The sequence below is a fragment of the Pelophylax lessonae genome (assembly GCF_965119305.1).
Source record: "Pelophylax lessonae genome assembly, chromosome: 1".
Taxonomy (NCBI): Eukaryota; Metazoa; Chordata; class Amphibia; order Anura; family Ranidae; genus Pelophylax; species Pelophylax lessonae.
The window spans coordinates 228,113,074-228,136,862 of NC_138768.1; the positions used below are offsets into that span (position 1 = coordinate 228,113,074).

At 43.2% G+C, this 23,789-nt stretch overlaps 1 protein-coding gene across 1 annotated transcript in view; it reads right to left on the reverse strand.

Annotated features, from left to right (window-relative positions):
• The window catches only part of IFT81 (intraflagellar transport 81), a 328,264-nt gene that overhangs the window by 221,051 nt on the left and 83,424 nt on the right, over window positions 1–23,789 (reverse strand). Inside the window, exons 2-3 of the mRNA XM_082255594.1 lie at window positions 11,758–11,922; window positions 2,348–2,451 (exon numbers count right to left, since the gene is read on the reverse strand). Coding sequence (XP_082111720.1) covers window positions 2,348–2,451; window positions 11,758–11,901 — 248 coding nt within the window. The 5' untranslated portion in view covers window positions 11,902–11,922. The remainder of the gene's footprint in view (window positions 1–2,347; window positions 2,452–11,757; window positions 11,923–23,789) is intronic.

Sequence of the window (23,789 nt, forward strand, 5' to 3'; positions counted from 1 at the left end):
AAGACTATGTTAAAGAAAGTGCAGGGCTTTCTTGTTGGAAAGCCTAGCATATTCTCACATCAATAATTTGCCGTGTAGCAAATGTTTTCCTAAAATAAAGATGTTATACAATTATTCTTAAAAAAAAAAAAAAAAAAATTAAAAAAACTTGTAAACGTGAAAAATATAAATACAAATGATTGGCTTACATTTAAGTTGGCTCTTGTAACTTTTTACTGACACAGTTAAAAAGTTTAAAGTTTAATCTAGTTTAACCAATATAAAACAAATTACAACACATAAATAGAAAACCTCCATATACTGTACAGAATCCTATACCCTCAGTTGATCCAGAGGGGAAAAAAATCCTATAAGGCTATGCTCACACTTGTGTGGGTCCTGCATGCCGCATTTGCACAGGCACAGCACCCCATTCATTTGAATGGCCTGTTGTATTTACAGGAAATGTTGGGAAAAAGTCCTTGTCTTTTTTCAAATGTGGCTGCACGGAACTGCATAGTGCTGCAGCACCCGCATATGAGCAGTGTTTTCTAATGTGTGAGGGTGCCATTAAGAAACAATGGCATCCCTGCACATCTGCTAAAGAACAGCGCATTTTGCTTGTGGGTTAGGGTCGCCAATTAGCATGCGTTTCCTGACCCGCATGTGTCTGAATCCAACCCGATAGAACACTTTTGGGATGAATTCGAGCGGAGACTGCAAGCCAGGCCTTCTCGCCCAAAATCAATGCCTAATGTCAAATGCGCTTCTAGAAGAATGGTCAAATATTTCCATAGACACACTCCTAAAGCTTGTGGACAGCCTTGCCAGAAGAGTTGAAGCTGTTCTAGCTGCAAAGGGTGACCAACTCAATATTAAACCCTACAGACTAAGACTGGGATGTCATTAAAGTTCATGTGCCTGTAAAGGCTGGTGTTCCAATACTTTTGATAATATAGTGTATGTGTATATGAACACACATATACAGAGCAGAGCAACACCACTTCATATACACTATATTACCAAAAGTATTGGGACGCCAGCCTTTACATGCACATGACCTTTAATGGCATCCCAGTCTTAGTCCGTAGGGTTCAGTATTGAGTTGGCCCACCCTTTGCAACTATAATAACTTCAACTCTTCTGGAAAGGCTGTCCACAAGGTTTAGGAGTGTGTCTATGGGAATGTTTGACCATTCATTTAGAAGCACATTTGTAAGGTCAGGCACTGATGTTGGCCTGGTGTTGGCGTGAAAGCCTGGCTCGCAATCTCCGCTCTAATTCATCCTAAGGTGTTCTATCTGGTTGAGGTCAGGACTCTGTGCAGGCCAGTAAAGTTCCTCCACCCCAAACTTGCTTATCTCTGTCTTTATGGACCTTGCTTTGTGCACTGGTGCGCAGTCATGTTGGCACAGGAAGGGACCATCCCCAAACTGTCCATTTAAAGTTGGGAGCATGAAATTGTTCAAATGTCTTTGTATGCTGACGCCCTAAGGGTTCCCATCACTGGAAATAAGGGGCCAAGCCTAACCTCTGAAAAACAAGCCCACACCATAATCCCCCCTCCACTATATGATTTGGACCAGTGCACAAAGCAAGGTCTATAAAGATATGGATGAGCAAGGTTTGACTGGTCTGCACAGAGTCCTGACCTCAACCCGATAGGACACCTTTGGGATGAATTAGAGAGCAGACTGAAAACTAGGCCTTCTTGTAGAACATCAGTGCCTGACCTCACAAATGCGCTTCTAGAAGAATGGTCAAACATTCCCATAGACACACTCCTAAACCTTGTGGACAGCCTTCCCAGAAGAGTTGAAGCTGTTATAGCTGCAAAGGGTGGGCCAAATCAAAATTTCACCCTACTGACTAAGACTGGGATGCCATTGAAGTTCATGTGCGTGTAAAGGCAGTCGTCCTGATACTTTTGATAATATAGTGTATATGAACAAAAAATATACAGAGCACAGCAACACCACTTTATAAATGTGTATATGAACACACTTATACAGAGCAGAGCAACACCACTTCATATCTGTGTTCATTCTTGACTGTACCATATAACAAAGAAACATCCTACTATATAAAAAAGTAAGCCTATAGCACAGTAAAAATACACAAATACAGGGCAACCTTTGTGTTACTACAAAAAGGGTAGACAATATTTGATAGCTTTCATCATAAGGACTAAATAGAGGAAATAAATGTATAGAGGACTTATAGAGCAAACAGAGAAAAGGAAAAAAATAAAGATCGACTACACTAAGGAAGCAAAAACTGTTAAAGGAAGAAAATTACAAATGGATAATTGTGCAATTCTGACAACTGGATCTGCAAGTCTGAGTCTTTGATGATTATTGGTACCTACATGTCTGCTGCATTTCCTGGAGGTTTATATTTAAGGATACCAAGAATGTTTAACATTCTCTTTGCCGTTTGATCAGGCGTTTCCTCACGAATGTCAACAGAATGCTTCAAAGACAAAAAAGGACAAAAATATTAATATTATGACATATATCACACTATTATCATTGTACAGAGTGAAAGGTGAAAAAAAAAATCCTTCTTGTGGACTGTATTACATTCTTGCAATATATGTCATGATCGCATAAGTGTATTCATTATTCTAAACACTCTTCCACATTTAAATGTACACAATTCAGACAAGCCAAACCATTTGTTTTATATGGTTGAGGCCCAGTCTTTCTTCCTGCTTGAGGGTATCTGCCTTTTCAGGACCATGACTATTCCATACCTTTGCTCCAAAAAGGGAAAAGAGCAATTTCTAACTTCCCAAAAACATATCACCTGATTTCTGCTGCTCCCACTGCCTTTGTTGTAATAAAATAGAAATTCTCATGATCTAGCATTTTATTTTATAAAAGTCTGTCCACGTGCTGAGAACCCAGAATGCAAATATATTGAATTGGCAATCATACATACTGATTATATTAGTTTCTAAGCATGTTATTTATGCTCCCAAAGAGCTACTTCCAAGAGGAATAGGATTCTTTAGCCTTTCCAACCTAAAGTGGATGTAAACCCGATTCACGGAATTTGACCTGTTTACTTATCTCTCTCCAAAGCACTAAGTCCAGTGATTTTCTGCTGCTCTGTTCCTCTGTTATCAACGTGATAACTTCTGACAAATTAGATCACACAGAAGATAAAAACAGCGGAAAGTTTGTGTTGGGATGGCGGCTATAAATAGATTGAGAGAGAGCGTGACAGAGAGAAGATCTCCTTAATGTGTTGTTTCTTCTTTCAATGCCTGTTGTTCAGAGACTGGGGGTGGGACAATATTTATAAGGGCTACTTAAAGTGTTATTGAAAGCATTTTTTTTTTAATAAAATAATAAACATGTTATACTCACCTGCTCTGTGCAATAGTATTGCACAAAGCGATCCCAAACCTCCTCTTCTGGAGTTCCCCACTGGCAATCTTAGCTCCTCCTCTTCTGTGGCTGCCCTCCTAAGCAAGTGCTTGCTATGGGGGAGACAAGCAGACTTGTTCCCGAACCAGGCTCTGGGTGTCCATAGGTTCAATCAATCACCCCCCCCCCCGCTCCCTCCTCACAGGAGTTCGATGCTGCTCTCAAGCACAGCACTTGACCGAAAGAGGAGCAAGTTAAGTATTTGGGAGAAGTGAGATGGCTGGGGGTAGCCGATAATGGAAGGTTTTTTATCCTTATGCATAGAATGTATTAAGATTTAAAAAAAAACTTAACGCTAAGGGCTCTTTCCCACGGTCTGTGCTGCTCAGCGGGGATCGATCCGCGACCCCCGCTGAGCCAGCGGATGACAGCTCCGTCTCCGCTTGCAGTGCGGAGAGGGAGGTGTCACAGCCCCCGCTGCTCTCTATGGGGAATCAGATGAGAGCGGACCGCCTGTCCGCTCTCATCCGATCCCATCCGATCCCATCCCCAGGACGGATGGAAAATAGGGTTTCCATCCGTCCGGATTTCACGGACAGGATCGGATGCGGATGGCAGCGGGTGTCAGCGGACATGTCACCGCTGACATCCGCTGCTCCATAGGGCTGAATGGGGCATCCGATCAGATCCGTCTAAAAAACTAACAGGCGGATCTGATCGGACCGCCCCATTTCTGATAGGGTAAATGAGGGTTATAACCCCCTGTAAGTTTTTTCACCATCTGCATCCCATTCTGGGGATTTACCTTTATACTCTTTCCCATAGCCAAACAGGAAGTGAGAGAAAATCCCTTCAAATTAAGGGAATCCGTTGGGGCCCCTCAGCTTACCAGAACTAGGGTCCCCATTGGAAGATTTCCCCTCTATTACTTTTCTGGGGAAAATTTGGGATTGTCTTTTACTTTCACTTTCAATTATATAGGTAAACAGGACAAATAGAGAGAGTGACTCTCCCTAACATAGACAGCAATAATAACCCAATATGTGTTCAACCTCAATGCACTGTTTCATTGGGCAACAATGTGGCAAATAAGGCGAATGTTCATAAATATAGTAAAGGTTATGCACTTAGGGGCTAATAATATGCATGCATCATACATACTAGGGAGGGTTACAACTAGGGCAATCCATAGTGGAGAAGGATCTGGGGGTTTTGGTAGATCATAAGTTTAATAATAGCATGCAATGTCAAAAAAATATACTTGTGGTATATTCCCCGCGTCAATGCGGACTGTAATTTAATGTGGTGATAAAAGTTAATGTAATGTGCAGCTGCTGAGGACAAGATGATAGATGAATGGATATAGACACTATAATAGGGGCTACCTACGGTGCTTGCTGACAATATACATATGTGCTATATTGTTATAAAATTCTTTCAAAACTTAATAAAAAGCATAATCAAATTGCTTCTGCAAATATGCAATGGTAAACAATACATATAAAGTGCATATGATGAATAAAGAAAGTGCAGGTGCCTAGTTAGTGCTCTATAGAGTTCATACAAATATATAAAGGTGACTTTAGTGATCACAGTTCAAAAGGGATATTCCTTGTGCAAAATCATAAATCCAATATGAATAAAGTGCGGGTGCTCAATGCGGATTTCCCAATCAGTCTTGTGACATATGAGTAGCACCGGTCACTCTCCACCGTGATAGAGGTATAAATGGATCACTCACCAGATGTAGTTGGTCTTAGATGCTATATAGCATTAAGACCAAAATACGCTCGATTGGCCACCAGTGCCAGGGCAGGTACCCACTCGTGGTATGGTCACTCTGTTCCTTGGATTGTGACAGGTCCCACCTTTTCTTTCTCCCCGCGTCAGGCAATGGCAAGAGTAAAGAGAAAACTCCAGATGGTATAATACATTTAAAACCTTTTATTTTCCCTCCATGGGTTATTGGCAAATAAAAACAGTGCATACAGTATCCAGTGATCGTTCATGAACGGAGCTAGGAGTGGAGAGCGGTAATTTCCGGCGTGCGTTCCACTCACTCCCGTGACGTCACAACGTGCGTTCCATTTTACGCGCTTTATCACTACGTTGACGTCCTCTGAAGACATCAACGTAGTGACGAAACACGTAAGATGGAACGCACATCATATAGAGCACTAAGGAGGCACCTGCACTTTCTTTATTCATCATATGCACTTTGTATGTATTGTTTACTGTATGCACTTATAGAAATTGTCCACCATTGCATATTTGCACAAGCAATTTGATGCACATATAATTTTTATTTAATTTTTGAATATATTATTTATATGAATTATGATGTATATGAAGTTTTGAAAGATTTATAACAATATAGCACATATGAATATTGTCAGCTGTAGTTAGCCCCTATTATAGTGGCTATATCCATTCAATAGCATGCAATGCCAAGCTGCGGTTTTCAAAGCAAGCAAAGTCCTTTCTTGTATTAAGGGAGGTATGGACTCCAGAGAGAGAAATATCATTTTGTCCCTGTACAAATCATTAGTAAGACCTCATCTGGAATATGCAGTTCAGTTTTGGGCACCAGTTCTCAAAAAAGATTTTGGGAATTTGGAGAATGTGCAGAGAAGGGAAACCAAACTGATAGGAGGCATGGAGGACCTCAGCTATGCAAAAAGATTAAAGTAACTGAATTTATTCTCTCTTGAGAAGAGGAGATTAAGGGGGATATGAGCAACATGTACAAATACATAAGGGGTCCATATAGTGAACTTGGTGTTGAGTTATTCACTTTAAGTTCATCACAGAGGACAAGCGGGCACTCTTTACGTCTAGAGGAAACCAGATTTCACCTCCAAATACGGAAAGGTTTCTTCACAGTAAGAGCTGTGAAATGTGGAATAGACTCCCTCCAGAGGTGGTTCTGGCTAGCTCAGTAGATCACTTTAAAAAAAAAGGGCCTGGACGCTTTTCTAGGTTTACATAATGTAACTGGGTAGTAACATTTATAAGTAAAGTTGATCCAGGGAATATCCAATTGCTTCTCAGGGGATCAGAAAGGATTTTTTCCCCCTGCTGTAGCAAATTGGTTAATGCTTTGCTTGGGTTTTTCGCCTTCCTCTGGATCAACTGTGGGTATAGGATTGTGTATATGAGATTGCATGGTTGTGTTTTCTTGGGGTTTTTTTTGTTTGGTTGAGCTGGATGGATTTCTGTCTTTTTTCAACCTGACTAACTATGTAACCATTTAATTCAACTCCACAATGCCCAAAACGAAAAAAAAAAAAAATTGTTTTTAGTTATAATTTAAGAACCACTTTAACTACAGCACAAAAATAAATCAGGTCTATTTCCCTCCCAGAAAGTAATGTGTTGTGTGACACAGCTGTATAAATCTCAGAACTGGGTGGATAGAAATGTATAAATCATTTGGCAGTAAAATCTAGCACCAATGTAAGTATATCTCTGATATATATAGCTGTTTGCTAGGGGGTTTAGCTTTAACCACTTCTGGACCAGAAGGTTTTACCCCTTTAATGACCAGGCCATTTTTTGCAATTTGGCAATGCGTGATTTTACCTGGTAATTGAGCAGTCATGCAATTCTGTAACCAAACAAAATTTATGTCCCTTTTTTCCCACAAATAGAGCTCTCTTTAGGTGTTATTTGATCACCTCTGTGGTTTTTATTTTTTGTGATATAAATAAAGAATTTTGAGAAAAACAGGACATTTTCTAATTTTTCTTATAAACAATATCCAATAAACTCAATTTTTGTCATACATTTAGGCCAAAATGTATTTAGCTACATGTCCTTGATTAAAAAAATCTTAATAAGCATATATTTATTGGTTTGCGCGAAAGTTATAGCAGCGTCTACAAACTATAGTCTATATAAAGTAATGTACGCAGCTTTTACTTTCTGACTGCCTATCTCAGTGATGGCGAACCTTTTTGAGCCTGAGTGCCCAAACTGCAACACAAAACCAACTTAATTATTTCAAAGTGCCAACACTGCAATTAGCGTGAGGGGGGGCTACGAGAGATGGAGGCTGAGAGAGATGGGGTGAGAGAGTGAGAGAGAGAGAAAGAAAGAAAGAAAGAAAGGGTTGAGAGAGAGAGAAAATGAGAGGGTTGTGAGAGAGAGAGAGGATGGGTGTGAGAGAGGGGGGTGTGAGAGAGAGGGGGGTGTGAGAGAGAGGGGGTGTGAGAGAGAGAGAGAGGGGACGTGAAAGAGAGAGGGGTTGTGAGAGAGAGGGGGGACAGAGAGGGAGACAGAGAGAGAGGGAGGAGGGTGAAAGAGAGGGGGCTTAAGAGAGAGAGCGGGGGTGTGTGAGAAGGAGGGGGTGTAAGAGAGGGAGAGGGGGTAGAGAGAGAAAGGGGGGTTGAGAGAGAGAGAGGTGTATGTGAGAGGGGGTGGGAGAGAGAGAGGGGGAGAGAGAGAGGGGAGAGAGGGGGTGTCAGAGAGAGAGAGGGGGGTATGAGAGAGGAGGGTGTGGGAGAGGGGGTGTGAGAGAGAGAGGATGGGATTGAGAGAGAGGGGGGGACTGAAAGAGAGGGGGGATTGAGAGAGAGAGAGATCGGGCTGAGAGAAAGAAGGGGACATGGAGGGAGGGAGAGAGGGAGGACGCGTGCCATGGGTTCGCCATCACTGGCCTATCTCATTTGTTGAAGTGCTAAAATGGCAGGGCAGTACATCCCCCCCCCCCCCAAAAAAAAAGTTGTCATTGAAATGATATATTGCTCACACATGTCATGGGTATATGTGAAATGACACCCCGAAATACATTCTGCTGCTTCTCCTGAGTATGGGGAAACCCCCTATGTGTGAGACCTTGGCAGTCTAGCTGCGTACAGGACCCCGAAAATCACTGCTTTCAGGCTTTCTAAGGGTGTAAATTGTTGATTCACTCCTCACTACCTATTACAGTTTTGGAGGCCATGAAATGTCAAGATAGCACAAAACTCTGCCAAATGACCCCTTTTTGGAAATTAGACACCCTAAGATATTTGCTGAGAGGCATGTTGAGTCAATGGAATATTTTATATTGTGCCACAAGTTTTGGGAAAATTACAACATTTTTTTTTTTTTTTTTTACACAAAGTTGTTATTAAATGATATATTGCTCAAACATGCCATGGGTATATGTGAAATGACACCCCAAAATACATTCTGCTGCTTCTCCTGAGTACGGAAATACCACGTGTGAGAGTTTTTGTCAGTCTAGCCGCATACAGGACCCTGAAAACCAATCACTGCCTTCAGGCTTTCTAAGGGTGTAAATTGTTGATTTCACTCCTCACCTCACTACCTATCACAGTTTTGGAGGCCATGAAATGCCAAGACAGCACAAAACTCCCTCAAACGACCCCCTTTCGGAAAGTAGACACCCTAAGCTATTTGCTGAGAGGCATTTTGAGTATATTGCAGATCTCGCTTTTTGTCACAAAGTTTTGAAAATTGAAAAAAGAAAACAAAAAAAAACAAAATGGATTTTTACTATAAAATCCTTTTCTCTGATGTTCATTGACGGACACAGCGTCATATCTTCATTGACCATTGGGTTATGCTGCTCTTCATAGGAGTAGGACACTAGGCGGAAAAGAGTTAAAGTTTGACTACACCTCTGGGGTGGTCCCAGGGGGTATACTCCCACTTCCTGCTATAGGATCTCAGTTTAGCAGTGTCAGAAGAATACATAACCCAATTCCACAGAGGGGTGGGCATTGTGTCCGTCAATGAACATCAGAGAAAAGGATTTAACGGTAAGACATCCCAAGACAGTGTCCGGTAAGACATCCCAAGACCACGGATAGATCCCACATAGGAAAAGGGAGATTGTACACCAGTGTCTGCCTGCATAATGCTTTAAAGAAACTAATCACCAAGTGATCTTTGGCTAATGTTGTTTCCAAGAAGAGAATAATAACCGAAACCTGGCTCTTCAGGGTGCTAACAGCTAACCCTTTATTTGCCCCATCTTGTAGAAATTCCAGTACAGTCACTGGGCTACCTACAGCCAAGGAGCTTCTTGTGCACCAGCGTATGAAATGCTTCTATGTTTTAAGATAAAAGCCCTGCGTTTCCGCTTTCCTGCTTTTAAGTAGAGTTGCCACCAGTTGATCTGAAAATCCTTTACTTCTCAGCAGCTCTTCCTCAGAAGCTAGGCTGTGAGGTTCCATAATTCCACTCGTGGTCAAAAAACTGGGCCCCGATAGAGAAGGTCCTCCCGCACTGGTAGAAACCAGGGGGGGTTCCACTACTAGTCCTTTCAGGACCGAGAACAACGGTCTCTTGGGCCAGTGTGCTGCTATGAGGATCAGGGTAGTATTTTCTTCCTGAAATTTTCTCAGGACTGCTGGTATTAGTACCGGTAGAGGGAAAGCATATCATTTGGGAAAAAGCCAAGTTTGTGCGAGGACGTCTACTCTGAGACCCCCGTTCCATCTGTTTAGGGAAAAAAAAGAGATGCGACTTCATATTTTGTCAAGAGGCAAAGAGATCCACGCATGGTATTCCCCATTTCTGGGTAATCCCTTAGAAGACTTATTGGTTTAAAGTCCAGTCACCCTCCTTTAAGGTTTTTCTGCTTAGGAAGTCAGCTAATTGGTTCAATTCTTTGGGGTAAACCGCCGGGAGGGAGAGAACCTGAGCTTCGGCCCACTGAAGAATTCTCTCTGTTAACACCCACAGAGAGCTGCTCCTTGTTCCCCCTTGTCGGTTGACATAAGCCTCTACTGTGGAATTGTCTGAGCGGAGCTGTACCCTGTGTCCCTGTAATTCTATCTGAGAGGCTCTGAGGGCAAGTTCTACCGCTCTCAGTTCTCTCCAATTTGAGGATTGCTTTGACTCTTCGGGTCTCCAGGACCCCTGCCCTAGCTTGAATTTCAGGTGCGCACCCCCACCTGTGCCACTTGCGTGCATGGTGACAATACTGGATGCTGTCTGGATCCAAGAGAGGCCATTGGACACATTCGAGGCCTTCCTCCACCACCACAGGGATCTTTTTACCTGTGCTGGGCTGTGTAGTAAGGAATCCAGAGAGCCCTGAGTGCAGTCCCAGGTCTCTAGGATAAATAGTTGTAGAGGACGGAAGTGAAGTCCCGCCCACTGTACTGCTGGAATCGTGGAGGTGAGTGACCTCAGTGTCGACATGGCTTGTCTCACTGAGATCGCTTGATTGTTTTGAAAAAGGCCCACCACTCTGTCTATTTTTTGTTTTTTGCCTAAAGGCAGAAAAACGTTCTGAATGGTGGAGTCTATTTCGTAGCCTAAGAACGTGATCCTTTTTGCAGACACTAGGCTGGATTTTTCCAAATTCAGGAGCCATCCTAGGCTTTCCAAAACACGCCTTGCCTCCAGAAGGTCCCTAAATAGCTGTTCCTGAGAAGGAGCAAACAGCAACAGGTCGTCCAGGTAAGCAATGACTGATAGCCCTTGAAGGTGCATAAACGCCAAGGCCTCTGCCATGACTTTGGTAAAAACGTGGAGGGAAGAGGATAGTCCGAAAGGGAGGGCCTGAAATTGCCAATGCATGCAGTATGACCTCCTTTGTCCTCATGGCCAACCTGAGGAATTTGTGACCCCCCCCCTCCGCAATGGGACTTTTTTCAGTTTTTTTTCAGTTCCTTGAGGGAGGAGAGTGCCTAGTCTCCCTTCCACCGTGGACAGCTTGTCATTGTGATTTATTGGGCTGTTCAGGTCTGGTGACTTTTGCGGCTAACAGGTAAGTGGGATTTTCCCTGCCCGCAGTCCGTCTTTGAGACACCTTTAAGAGAGCCTGACTTCCTCTGTATAGCTCCAGCCTCCTGGCTGCCTCAGCTAAGGTCCCTTGGACGGTGTCTCCCCGCTGGAGGAAACACCAGAACTGAGGCAGCCAGCTGGTAGGAGGCTTAAATCTTGGCGATTAGGGCGGTGTTTCCTGAGATGGGAGGAGCCAGGTTCTTTCAAAGGTGCCTATCCTGAAAGACGATAAGGGAAAAATTGTTTTTATGCATATGGAATTTCAAATTATCAATACACAAGCTTTATATTTTGCATTGCTACTGTACAAAAGTTACACTGCAGAGCAAATGTAAGCAATTTGCCAGCAATAGTGGGCAGGGCGAATGGCATACCCTCAAGGTACTTCATAGAAGTTTTTTAGGTACTTTGCCCAGGGTCCTCCACTGATTGTTGAATACATGGGGGGTCTCTTATATTTGTTTGCACATACTGTACAATAAAAACTCACACCCACACCCACACACACACAAGGCATTACACATTTGTGCACTGAATACAGGGCCACGGAAAACAACTGACTATATTTTATAATATATTTCCCTAGGTTTATTGAACAACATTCATTTTGCGAGGCATGGTATCTATCTTCAGTATTATATTAAAATGCATGCATTACCTTTGGGTCAATTTCTGCGAGAACATCATTCAGGACTTGTAACAGCTGCATGGGTTCCAGGGAATCAAATGTTATCAAGTTAAAGTTCTTCTTAAATGGTTCCTTGTTGAGCTTTTCAACAATGAATTTAAGCTGGTCGCTCATTTTGGGTTTTATAAAGTTAACCTATAAATACATAAAAGCTGCTGGTTAATTGCAGATATATAACAACCCTAAAGTATAACGTAAACAAATAAAATACAAAAGGTAAAATACATTTTAATGCAAGAAACTGTCTATATATATATATATATATATTAACTTTGAAAAAAAAATCATTATTTTAGTTTAAAAACACATATATTTCCTGATGCTGTGTTTCCTCTGAATATCATGATAAAAGAAAAGTATGGGCTTTGCAAAAACATTTATATTCACCTAGGTGGATGCAGCTTCTGTCCCCTGCTGGCTCTGCAGTGAGAACTGAGTGATCAAACACAGCGATCGATCAGTTCTCCCCCTCCGATCTAAGTAGAGAGCTGTCACTGTCAGTCGGCCACTTTCTACTCTGCCCCTCCAGCATTCAGAGGAACGCTGGGCTGTGCAGGGGGCGGGAGGGGCTGGTTCAAGCTCTCAGTGAATCACTGATAGGCTGAGCCAAGTGCGGGTCCAGGCTTCTGAGTGGATACCGGCCATATGGTCAGCATTTTTTTTAGAGCCTGGACCAGCTTTGTGCCATCAGCCGACAGCAGACTTTAGCTTGGGTCACAGGACTGCAGAACAAACTGCACTTCTGTGATCCATAGGAGATGTACAGCCAAACAAGCTTTGTCTGTACTTCTCTTTTAATATTGTTACCAAACAAGAATATTGAATGTTCTATATTCTTAAATTTAGAAAGAACCTGTTAAAATAAAAACATGGTAGCTGTCTTTGTAAGCCTAAGATGCCAGGTTCTAGGGTAAATATTCTGACCCAAGCTCCAATATCTAGTAGATCACATTCCTGGAACAATCCTGTTTGCTTGTCCCAGATACTTAAAATGAATAGGTAGTAAAGCCAGGACTGGAAGAGCTGCCATGGAGCCACACCGTTAAAACCAATGTTAGCAATCCAAGCTCCCCTATCTGTATTCTCACAAGTTCCTTTGAAAGAGATACTGTCGTTAGCATACAGCATATGAATTATAATGATGGCATCCCTTTAAAAATACACCAGCAAAAGTGTCTGCATACGTTGAATGGGCTAAATACAGAATGTCGCGTAAAAGCAGTGGTGACAATTGCACATTGATACACTGGTGGCAGGCACATAAGCGTGTGTCGGTTCACTGAGAATAGGGATCAGACACAGTGGTGGTGGTGTGAAGGTGTGGTTGGTGGTGAGGATTTAGGCATGGTGCTAAGACAAGAGGATAGAGAGGAGTGGCTGGCAAGATGCTGGTGGAGGATTCTAGCAGGGGAGGCTATAGGGAAGTGGTATGATTTGATGTTGCAAGAAATGACCTTGTCCTATTGCAACACAAACGGGCCCACAACAAGGACTGATTTATATGTGCTTTCCTTTGGCTACGGCTGCCGAGTCATGCTTTCAAGCGTTTCTGAGCGTTTTTTGGAACAGAATTGCATGTTTTTTTAATTGTCATAAGTTTTTCAACTAAAAGGTGCGGAGTGCTGGTTAAAAAGGGGCGAAAAGATGCTGTTTGAGCAGAAATCATGCGACAAAACACTTGAAAAAAAAGAAAAAGCTAATGTTGCGCTTTTCAGGCATACCCATTGAAGTCTATGGGGCTAAAAACGCTCAATTATGCCTGAAAAGTAGCTCATCTTCCTACAAGTGACAGGACACTCAGATGTGAACATAGGCTGATGCTACCACACATGTGGTACTGTCTTTGGGATAAGCCAAAATGGATCTGCCATTTAGTGACAGTGCTGCTGATCTCCTCTAACAGCAGCAATCTCCGTAGGTACTGGCACAGCAAGTTACCCATCACAAATACCTTAATTGCTTATTCATGTCACATGATCTAATGAAGAGAGCCACAAATAAGTTATTAGTAATGGAAGACTTTCTGTGCCAGGAGAGGATTGCTGGTATGTGTGGAAATCGCTGCAGGCTAAAGGAGATCAGCAGAACTGTGACTGTATTCCAGGTCCTGCTGCCTGTGTATGTGAAGTAGAACCCTATAGACATCTATGGAACTGGAAAAAGACCAGTCCTCCTAAGTATTGGCGAGTATGGGTTTGGCCTGAATTTAGGTGCAAGCTGTCACTTCCACGCTCCCTATAAGCCATGGTCAAGGCATATACCGCCTCCCACAGCCACACATAACAAAGGGACATGCTCATGACATCATTGACCTAATGTGGCCACAGGGCCATCCAAAAGTCATACAAAACATCAAAGAAACTGACTGAAGTGGCTGACAGAGGTAGGAGGTGAGTACAAGAGCTCCTCTCTGGGAGGGCACCTACTTTTCAGGATTTTTAGATACATTGACAGACTTTAAAGGAAACCCATCATAAGAGAAACCTGGTGGCTGCCATTGCTGATCTCTTTTTCAGAAAGTACCAGACATGTGATTGTCATGCTGTTTTCTGGCTCCAATGCTTTAAAGTGACATGAAAGCAGTAATAAACCCCAAAGCAAACATTTATTGTATTGCAGCTTACCAATTCTTAGATGTGATGGCTGCATTCATTTTCTTTTAGACCGTCCTTTCTTTAATTTTCACTTGGTGATTTGGTCAGTAAGTCTGTTATTTTTCAACAGAACAAGCTATCCTGCAGATGTAGCACTTAGAGGGTTGAGACAGACCATTTATAACTGAGAGGGGCGATTACAAGAGTTAGCTTTTATTTATTCATGTAAGAAGGGTTCTAACAACTGTCAGATTTATTTTCTCCATCTGTGTCCCATTTGTGGAGATTTCCCCTCACTTCCTGTCCTATACCCAAACAGGAAGTGAGAGGAAATCCCTGCGAATTAAGAGAATTCCTTGGGGACCCCCAGGTCACTAGAACTAGTGTCCCCATTGAAAGATTTCCTCTCTATTACTTTTCTGAGGCACAACCCAAAATTTGGGATTTTCTTTTACTTTCAATGATAATGGTAAACAGGAAAAATAAAGAGGGTGAATCTCCATAACGATGGCACAGACAGCAATAATAACTGACCAGTGTTCTAATCTCTCTCCACTCTGTCCAAAACTATGAAAAAAAGTTATGCTTTTATTTATACTTTAAAGTGATAGTTAAAGGATTATTGAATCTTGGTTACAATAAAAAAAAAAAAAAAAAAAATGTTATACTTAACTGTTCTGTGCAATTAAATTGCTCAGAGCAGTCCGTTACTGCCTCTTTGGTGGTCACTGGCACTGGTCCGATCCTTCTTCCTCCGAGTGCCCCCTCATTAAGCGCAGTCCTAAGGGGCACCTATGCAGGTGGACTCCTGAGTCAGGCTGTGTGCATCAATAGACACACACAGCACTAATAAGCTCGCTCCATCCTCATAGTAATTTGATTGGTAGCAGTAGGAGCCTATGGCTACGGCTGGCCTCAGTGTCTCCTGTGAGACCAGAAAGAGAGGAGAGCGGTGCTAAAGCTGGGATGGCACTGCATCGGTTAAAGGTCTCACAGGAACCCCTTACAGAACCAAAAACATATTTTTTTTTATTTCTAGGTTTACAAACAATTTAAAGTGATATTAAAAGTTTGATTTTTTAAGTAAAATAAAAAACATGTTAGGCTCGGTTCACACTTATGCGATGCGGGAAGGCTGTGAATTCGCAGCCTGTTCCTGCATCGCAAACGCACCCCCGACAGTTCACACTGCCATATGCGATACGCTGGGGGTGTCAATGTAATCTTAACGACACCCCCAGTTTGATCGCATATCGCAGTGCGATCTTGCAGTTCGCACAGGATCGGATCGCACAAGTGTGAACCGCTGTGCGATCCGATCCTGATGCGGCTGCAAAAAAGGGTCCTGTGCGTGTTTGCTGCGGGTGCGGTGCGAATTTAGCCATACAAAGTGTATGGCTAAACTCGCACCGCACAGCCGATCGCATGTAATGAAGGAGCAGTGCGCTCCGATATTACATGCGATCGGCGCAGCCGCATCAATGTGAACCGGGACTTATACTTACCTGTTCTGTGCAATGATTTTGCACAGAGAAGCCATGATCCTCCTCTTCTTGAGTCCCCTGCCTTCAGTCCTGGCTCCTCCCGCACGCTGAGTGCCCCCATAACAATATGCTTGCTATGGGGGGCAGTTGTACATGTTTGCTCCCTAACTGCTGCTCTGTGTGTCCATTCACACATGGAGCGTGGCTTGGCCCCACCTGCTGCTCACTCCTCACTGGCTGTGATTGACAGCAGCAGGTCTCTGAGCCAATGAGCAGGGAGAGCCATTGCTCTCATGCACATTGCTGGATCAAGACCGGGCTCAGGTAAGTATGGGGGAAGAGAGAGCTACATGCAGAAGGATTTTTACCTTACTGCAGAGAATGCATTATCCTTGGTTCACACTTATGCGATGTGGGAAACGCAGGAAATCCTGTGTGTTTCCTGCATTGCAATGCATCCATATGATCTGCTGCAGGTTTCAATGTTAGCTTAATGACACCCCGAAACAGATCGCAAAATGCAGTGCGACTGCTAGAACCACATTGCATGGGTGTAAACACCCATGAGATGCAATTCAGGTGCAGAAAAAAAAAAAAATCCTGCACCATTTTGATGCAGATGCGATGCGATTTGAGCCATATAAAATGGACAAAACCGCACAGATATCACATGTGATGTGCACAAGGATGAAGTGCGATTCCTATGCGAATCAAATGCCATGTATGCACCAGTGTGAACCTAAAAAAATAACAACTTTACAATCACTTTAAGGTAAAAAAAAAAAAAACTTGTAGCCTTTAGAAGCACTTTAAAGAGGAGTTCCGCCCCCCCAGGAAAAAAAAAATTAAGTCAGCAGCTACAAATACTGTAGCTGCTGACTTTTAAATATTAGAACTTACCTGTCCAGGGTTCCCACGATGTCGGCACCCGAAGCCGATTTTCGTATCCATTCAGGGTAAGGGAACCTTTCGGCTTCACAGCCGGTTCCCTACTGTGCATGCGCGAAGCGCGCTGCACTTTCTAATTGTTCTAATTGGCCCGGCGGCGGAGGAAGAAGGAGAGGGGGCCAAACTTCAGAGGGACAGCGCTGCAGTGCTGTCTCCCGGAAGTGGGGAAGGGTACCTGTCAAAACAGGTACCCTTCCCCCCTCCCCCCATAAGAGGTGCCAAATGTGGCACCAGAGGGGGAGGAAGCAGATGAGCGGAAATTCCACTTTTGGGTGGAACCCTGCTTTAAGCTTCTGAAGACAGTGGGCCAGTCTCAGAGACAAGCAACTAATATTTACAGACAGGTTGAGGTATCAGCAATGGCAGCCCCATATCCTCTCATGGAAGGTCCTATCTCCAATACTATTTAATCAAAGTTGCAGAAAATTCTCACTCGTACCAAGTATAACGCTACTGCCCTACACAAAGGGAAATTAAAAAGACATAAATGTGAAATATTACCTGACACAACAGACAGTCCTACAAGAAGCGTGAGCCAGTTGTCAAGGAGACGCTATCCTCACTTCTAACGCCACTTCCTGTCGTGAGAGGAAGTCTCAGGAACAATGCCCTGTAGGTGTAAAGGCTCGTCACCAGAGAGAACGAGAGCGAGCAGCAGCTTCTCAGCTCTTGTGCTATACTGACCTCTAGCGGCCGAGGTATAGAACGCTTTTGAAACATTTCTAATTATGAAAGACTGCAGAGAGGAGGCCAACAGGCAGTGACATGCACTTGGTGTAGGCGGACAGGGAGTGAAAGAACACTAATTAGTGGTTTCATGAGCAGCAGTATTTCCAGTACAGATTAGAAGAGTGAGAAGAACAATATCTGAGACTGATTAGCCAGCTGTCATATGAAATTACAGCTTTTTTTTCATATAAATTATATTTGGAACAGAAAATAACATTTAAACACAGTTTGTCAGGGGGATTGGTAATCCAGAGGTGTAGATAGTTGGTTTACTGACAAGTTGTAAAGACCTGGACAGTAAGATCGCACAGCTCAATGCTTAGCAGAGACAGACAACCTATGTAATTATTATAGGACAAAGAAACACTCTCAGAGTGATCTGAGTGCTGGGATTTTTAAGGTGCCAATAACTATAGTCAAAACATTTTATTATTGTATTTTAAAATACATATAGATAACCAAGTGTTAAAAACAGTGGGACCAGTCTATAATCACTGTCCATCAAGGGAGTTCAATGCGATAGGAAGTCGCAGTGTAGCAATCCCGACATGTTTCACCATTGATTTCTTTTCTTCAGGGGATATATCTCGCTACATCTAGACAGACAGGTCCAAAAAGAAAAACAAAAAGGTATACAGATACATTAAATAAGAAATTAAATCAATTATGAAACAAAATATAGTAATATAGTATCAGTAAATAATTATTCAATAACATTTACAATCATTGTCATTGAATAATTATTTATTGATACTATATTACTATATTTTGTTTCATAATTTATTTAATTTCTTGTTTATTGTATCTTTCTTTTTGGACCTATCTGTCTAGATGTAGCAAAATATATCCCCAGAAGAATGCAAATCAAGGGTGAAACATGTCAGGATTGCTATTTGCTACACTGCGACTTCCTATCGCATTGAACTCACTCGATGGACAGTGATTATAGACTGCTCCCACTGTTTTTAACACTTGGTAATCTATATGTATTTTAAAATACAATAATAAAATGTTTGAATTTTAAAATGTTTTGACTATAGTTATTGGCACCTTAAAAATCCCGGCGCTCAAATACCTCTGAGAGCGTTTCTTTGTCCTGTGGTTTATCTATTCGAGATGCGGTGACCTTGAGACTTTCCCCAATGGTCTTCTTTTCTTGTTCTTTCTTATTTCTATATAATAGGAGGATTTACCTAAACGATCCAATCAATTTGTATCTAATTAGGCAGGCTCCTGTACTAGATACTTATTGGTAGATCTTAACTCTGGTTCACACTGCCACGACTTATTATTTTATTATTATTTTCAGGTACTTATATAGCGCTGTCAATTTACGCAGCGCTTTACATATAAATTGTACATTCACAATCATACTATTTGACAGTTCAAAGACGTGCCCCATTAACAGCAATGAAACCGTTCTAATCGGTGCAACTCAAGTCGCTCTGACTTAGAAAAAGGTTCCTGCACTACTTTTGGTTGCGACTTCAATATGAATTGCATTGACATCTGTTAAAGAATTCGTATGCAAACCACAATGAAGTTGGACAGGGATGTCAGATTCTTCTCTTGTGGGTCACAGGAGTGCACTTACTTTTGCTCTCCCGTGACCCAGAGTCAGCTGAGGGCAGGCTCTCTCAGCTGACATAGCACAGCCGCTCCAGGGTCTGGAAGGATATCAACAATGTTGTCAGGATCCACCTGGCTGGTTGATCAACAGCTGGCTCCACCTCTAAGCACACAGTTGATTGCTCGAGCCAGCTGTGCCCACCCCCTCTCAAGCCCAGCCCTCCAGTGAGGGACAGAATGGAGAGCTGTGACTGTCAGTCAGTGCTCTCTGCTGTGAGCATATCAAGAAATTAGCAATCAGTAGTCATGCGATTGCTCAGTTCTCGGTCTTAGAACTAATGCTGCAGCGTAGAGGTGAATATGAATTTTTTTTTTAAACACCTCAAACTTCTCCTTTAAGGCATGTGTGCCAGGGTGGGCACACAATGTCATTTTCAGTGGTACCTGGAAGATCATTGCGTGTCAGGCACACAGACTTGGACTGGCCTGTCTGAGGACCAATGAATCCTATGGTGATCCCTGCTCCCTAAAAATATAGCACTGCTGCCACAGGCTGTAATTGGCAGCTCACTAGGCTGACAATTTAAAAGGCGCCCACCTCAATGACATCACTGATATTCAGATGCCAGCTTAATCCCGGCTGCACAGGTCATTGCATGAAAAAGCCTGCCCACCTACACTCTTTCTTCTCCTAGTGAAATCACAAACTGCAGCAGTTGAGAAGGTAAAACCCCTGCATTTCTGATGATGCAGTAAATGGGGCCAATCTGAGGTCTGATGGTGCAGGAATTGGGACTGATCAGGGGTCTGATCATAGGCATGCGCAGGGGGTGTGACAGGTGTGCCTGGGCACACCTAAATCACTACGTGCAATGTCAATTCCCCCTACTATCCAGGCTACCTCGGTCTCCCCCCCTCCCTCCTGGAGTGCTGCTGCTGGCTTCCCTCCTCTTCTTCCCCCCCCCCCCCCCCAGCTGCTGTAGAGAAAGTTTCAGGATGGGGAATGGGGGAAGGGGCCAGTAAATATGTAATTTACCAGTGCCTTCCTTTTCTAAATGAACACAATAAACACACTCACTGTCTTCATTCATAACCGAAGCATAGTAAACTGTGTTCATTATGCTTCAGTTTGTGAATGATTAGGATACAGCTCAGCACATAGCACTTCCTATTCATTAATTGTGCCATGCAGCTGAAGGCTGCAGAGAAAGGCATGTGTGTTTGAACATTGGAGTGCACACCCAAATGCAATGTTGCGCACACCTATAGGTCTGATGGAGCGGGAATTGGGGCTGATCTGAGATCTGATGGTGCAGAAACTGGGATTGATCTGAGGTCTGATGGTGCAGAAAACTGGGATTGATCTGAGGTCTGATGGTGCAGAACCTGGGATTGATCTGAGGTCTGATGGTGCAGAAACTGGGATTGATCTGAGGTCTGATGGTGCAGAACCTGGGATTGATCTGAGGTCTGATGGTGCAGAAACTGGGATTGATCTGAGGTCTGATGGTGCAGAACCTGGGATTGATCTGAGGTCTGATGGTGCAGAAACTGGGATTGATCTGAGGTCTGATGGTGCAGAAACTGGGATTGATCTGAGGTCTGATGGTGCAGAAACTGGGATTGATCTGAGGTCTGATGGTGCAGAAACTGGGATTGATCTGAGGTCTGATGGTGCAGAAACTGGGATTGATCTGAGGTCTGATGGTGCAGAAATTAGAGCTGATCTGGGGTCTGATGGTGCAAGAACTGGAACTGGTCTGGGGTTTAAAGGAGCAGAAATTGGGACTTATCTGAGGCCTGATGGTGCAGGAGCTGGGGCTGATATGAGCTTTGATGGTGCAGGAACTGGGGCTGATATGAGGTCTGATGGTGCAGAAACTAGAGCTGGTCTGGGGTTAGAAGGAGCAGGAATTTAGGCTGATCTGAGGCCTAATGGTGCAGGAACTGGGGCTGATCTGAGCTCTGAAGGTGCAGGAATCAGGGATTGATCTGAACCCCGATAGTGCAGGAAATGGGTCTGCTCCCTTACAAAGACGATGTTAGTAAAGCGATGTCACAGGTTGGGATTCCTGACTACTTATAACTCAGATGAGTCTTGAGGTCACTAGGGGTGTGACTGCCAACCCTTTACCTATGGGAGAAGCAGGAATCAGACTTTGTTTTAGGCAGGCACTTCCAGAGTTCCCGGTGACCTTCTCACCTGCCTAGGCAGAGCCAGTAAAGCCAGGTGTCACATTTTGTGGCAAATTTATAGATGTACATGGTGGAAGATGGTGGGTTACCTATAAGGCAATAACGTCTATATGTGTTGAAAAATAGATGACCCTCCTTTTTAATCTTGCTGGTAGGAGATCCCCACTCCCCGTGTGGCCCACTTTCACTGTGCAGCCCCCCCCCCCTCCCCAACTCTGCAGCACTGTAAACCAATTTATTGTAAAAACAAAATAAACAATTAAACATTGCAATAGATTCGTTTTAAAAAATTGTAAAACAAAATAATTGTAAACACTTTTAACATTTTTAAAATAAATTATAATTATTTTTAATGTAAAAAAAAAAATAAGAAGGGCTGTGATGAAAAGTTCCCTGTTATGTTTGTGTCAGCTAACAATGATTTTAGTGTTCTTTTAGTGAAAATATTGTCTTGATACATTCGAGGGGCCCTGCCAGGTAGTCTCTGTACAGGGCCCCCACGATTTCTAACAGCAGCCCTGGTTCTCATTCTTGATCACCTCTCTAAAACTCATAATCTTTTCTATACTTTTTTCCTTTCTTCTTACTCCTATCTCTTATTTCAATAATGGAATAGCCAGCTTGAAGCATCACTCTCAGCCATAGACCATTTAAAATAATCAATAGTATTAGTTAGGAGTTCCATGGACTCAACGTGCTTCTCAGCAAATACCTTGGGGTGTCTACTTTTTAAAAAGGGGTCATTCGGGAGGTGTCTAAACTGTTCTGGCATTTTATGGCCTCAAAAACATTACGTGTATGGTCAGTATTTGGAGTTTTTGCCACACTCCTAAAATGTTGGGCATACATATAATGTTCTTTTTTTTGTTAAGCCTGTGATGTGGATGAAGAAATCTCTGCCAAAAAATTGTTTGGGATACCCTCCATTCAAAGCTTTTGCCACACATCCGCCTACTCCTCTAATGTTGTGCATACATTTTTTTTTGTTCAGCCTGTGAGTTGTACGAAAAAGAGAACCTAACAGATTCCACCATTCACATTGATGGATGTGGATGAAGAAATCTCCAGCAGAAAAAGAGTAAATAACGGATATGCCAAAGCATAGGAACTACTGCCCTCTGACCACCCCACACACCTAATCCTTGGGCATACATGTTCTTTTTTTTTAACTGCGGATGAGAAATCTCCTCCTGCAGCGCTGCAGGCACTGACATATGTATTCTAAGGGCTGCAGTTGATTGGCGTTCCTGCAAAGCAAACAGCAGTTAAAAATAACACACAGTAACAAAATAACATTAACTCAATAAAACAACAACTTTTTTCTTTTTACTTTTTTTTATTTCACATTTTTATTTTTATACTTTTTTAGCTTTCTTTGTAACAACTTTTAAGAATCATAACATTTCTAGGGTCTCTCAAAATGTTATGACAGTTTCCTGACTAGCTAACATTTTTTGAGACCCTTCTTGTTCAGAATCGTGTGACCTAGACTGTGCTGTACCCTAGACTAATACTCCACTAGTGTGTGGTAGTAATGGAAGCAGTCCTTGAAGCAGAGACCAGGTTGGCCAGGACAGGAGGGACAAAAAAATGGGTGTCACATCTCATTCCGCGTCTTCTACAGACACATTTCTTTTGGTGTGACTTTTGTGTCGGGTACTGTGGAGTACATCAGGAAAATGTGTCAGGAAAGGAATTGCCATTCAGCAACAATAGAACGCTGGAGGCAGATCAGGTGTGTCACCACGCCCATCTCCCCAGCCCTGGCCCTATATAAAGCACTCTCTGGCTGTGCTTCAGTGCTGGTTTATCATCAGCTCTAGTACCTGTGTCCTGTTTGTTTATCTGCGTTCCTGCTTTTGACCCGGCTTGCTCCTTGACCCATCTGCACTTCTCCTTGTTTGACCTCGGCTTGCCTGACGACTCTTTGCCTGAACCATACCTCTGCTGGATATTCTGTGTACCTACATCGGCCTGGATTCCACGGATTCTCTCCTTGTCTTACCCCTCTGTACCTCCATTTCCTCGGACTGATTCACTGTGTATGACCCTCGGCCTGGCATTAACCTTGTCTCTTTTCTCTGAGCATCTATAGATCTCCTGGAAGCGGTCCTAATCACCATCCATCCATCCATCCATCCATCCGGGATCCATCCGCATCCAGTGCTCCTTGGGACGTGTCATCTCCTGTTTCACCACCAGGGGTGATCCGCACCGAGCTGCAAGGGAAGCCCTCTCAGCACTTCGGCCTCCACCAAGGTAACTGACAGCATAAACCAGCCATGTCAGAGGCCGACAGAGGTGCTTCCCAGCTCGAGGCCCTATGCCAGCAGGTTTCAGCCCTGACCCAAGCTGTGCAAAGGCTACAAGATGGGTACTTCCAGCTAGAGGGTCGAGTACTCAACATGCCCGGCCCTTCTCCTCCACCTGATCCGAATCAGCCATCCGCTAGCTCGCTGCCGGCTCCGGCCCAACCGGACCA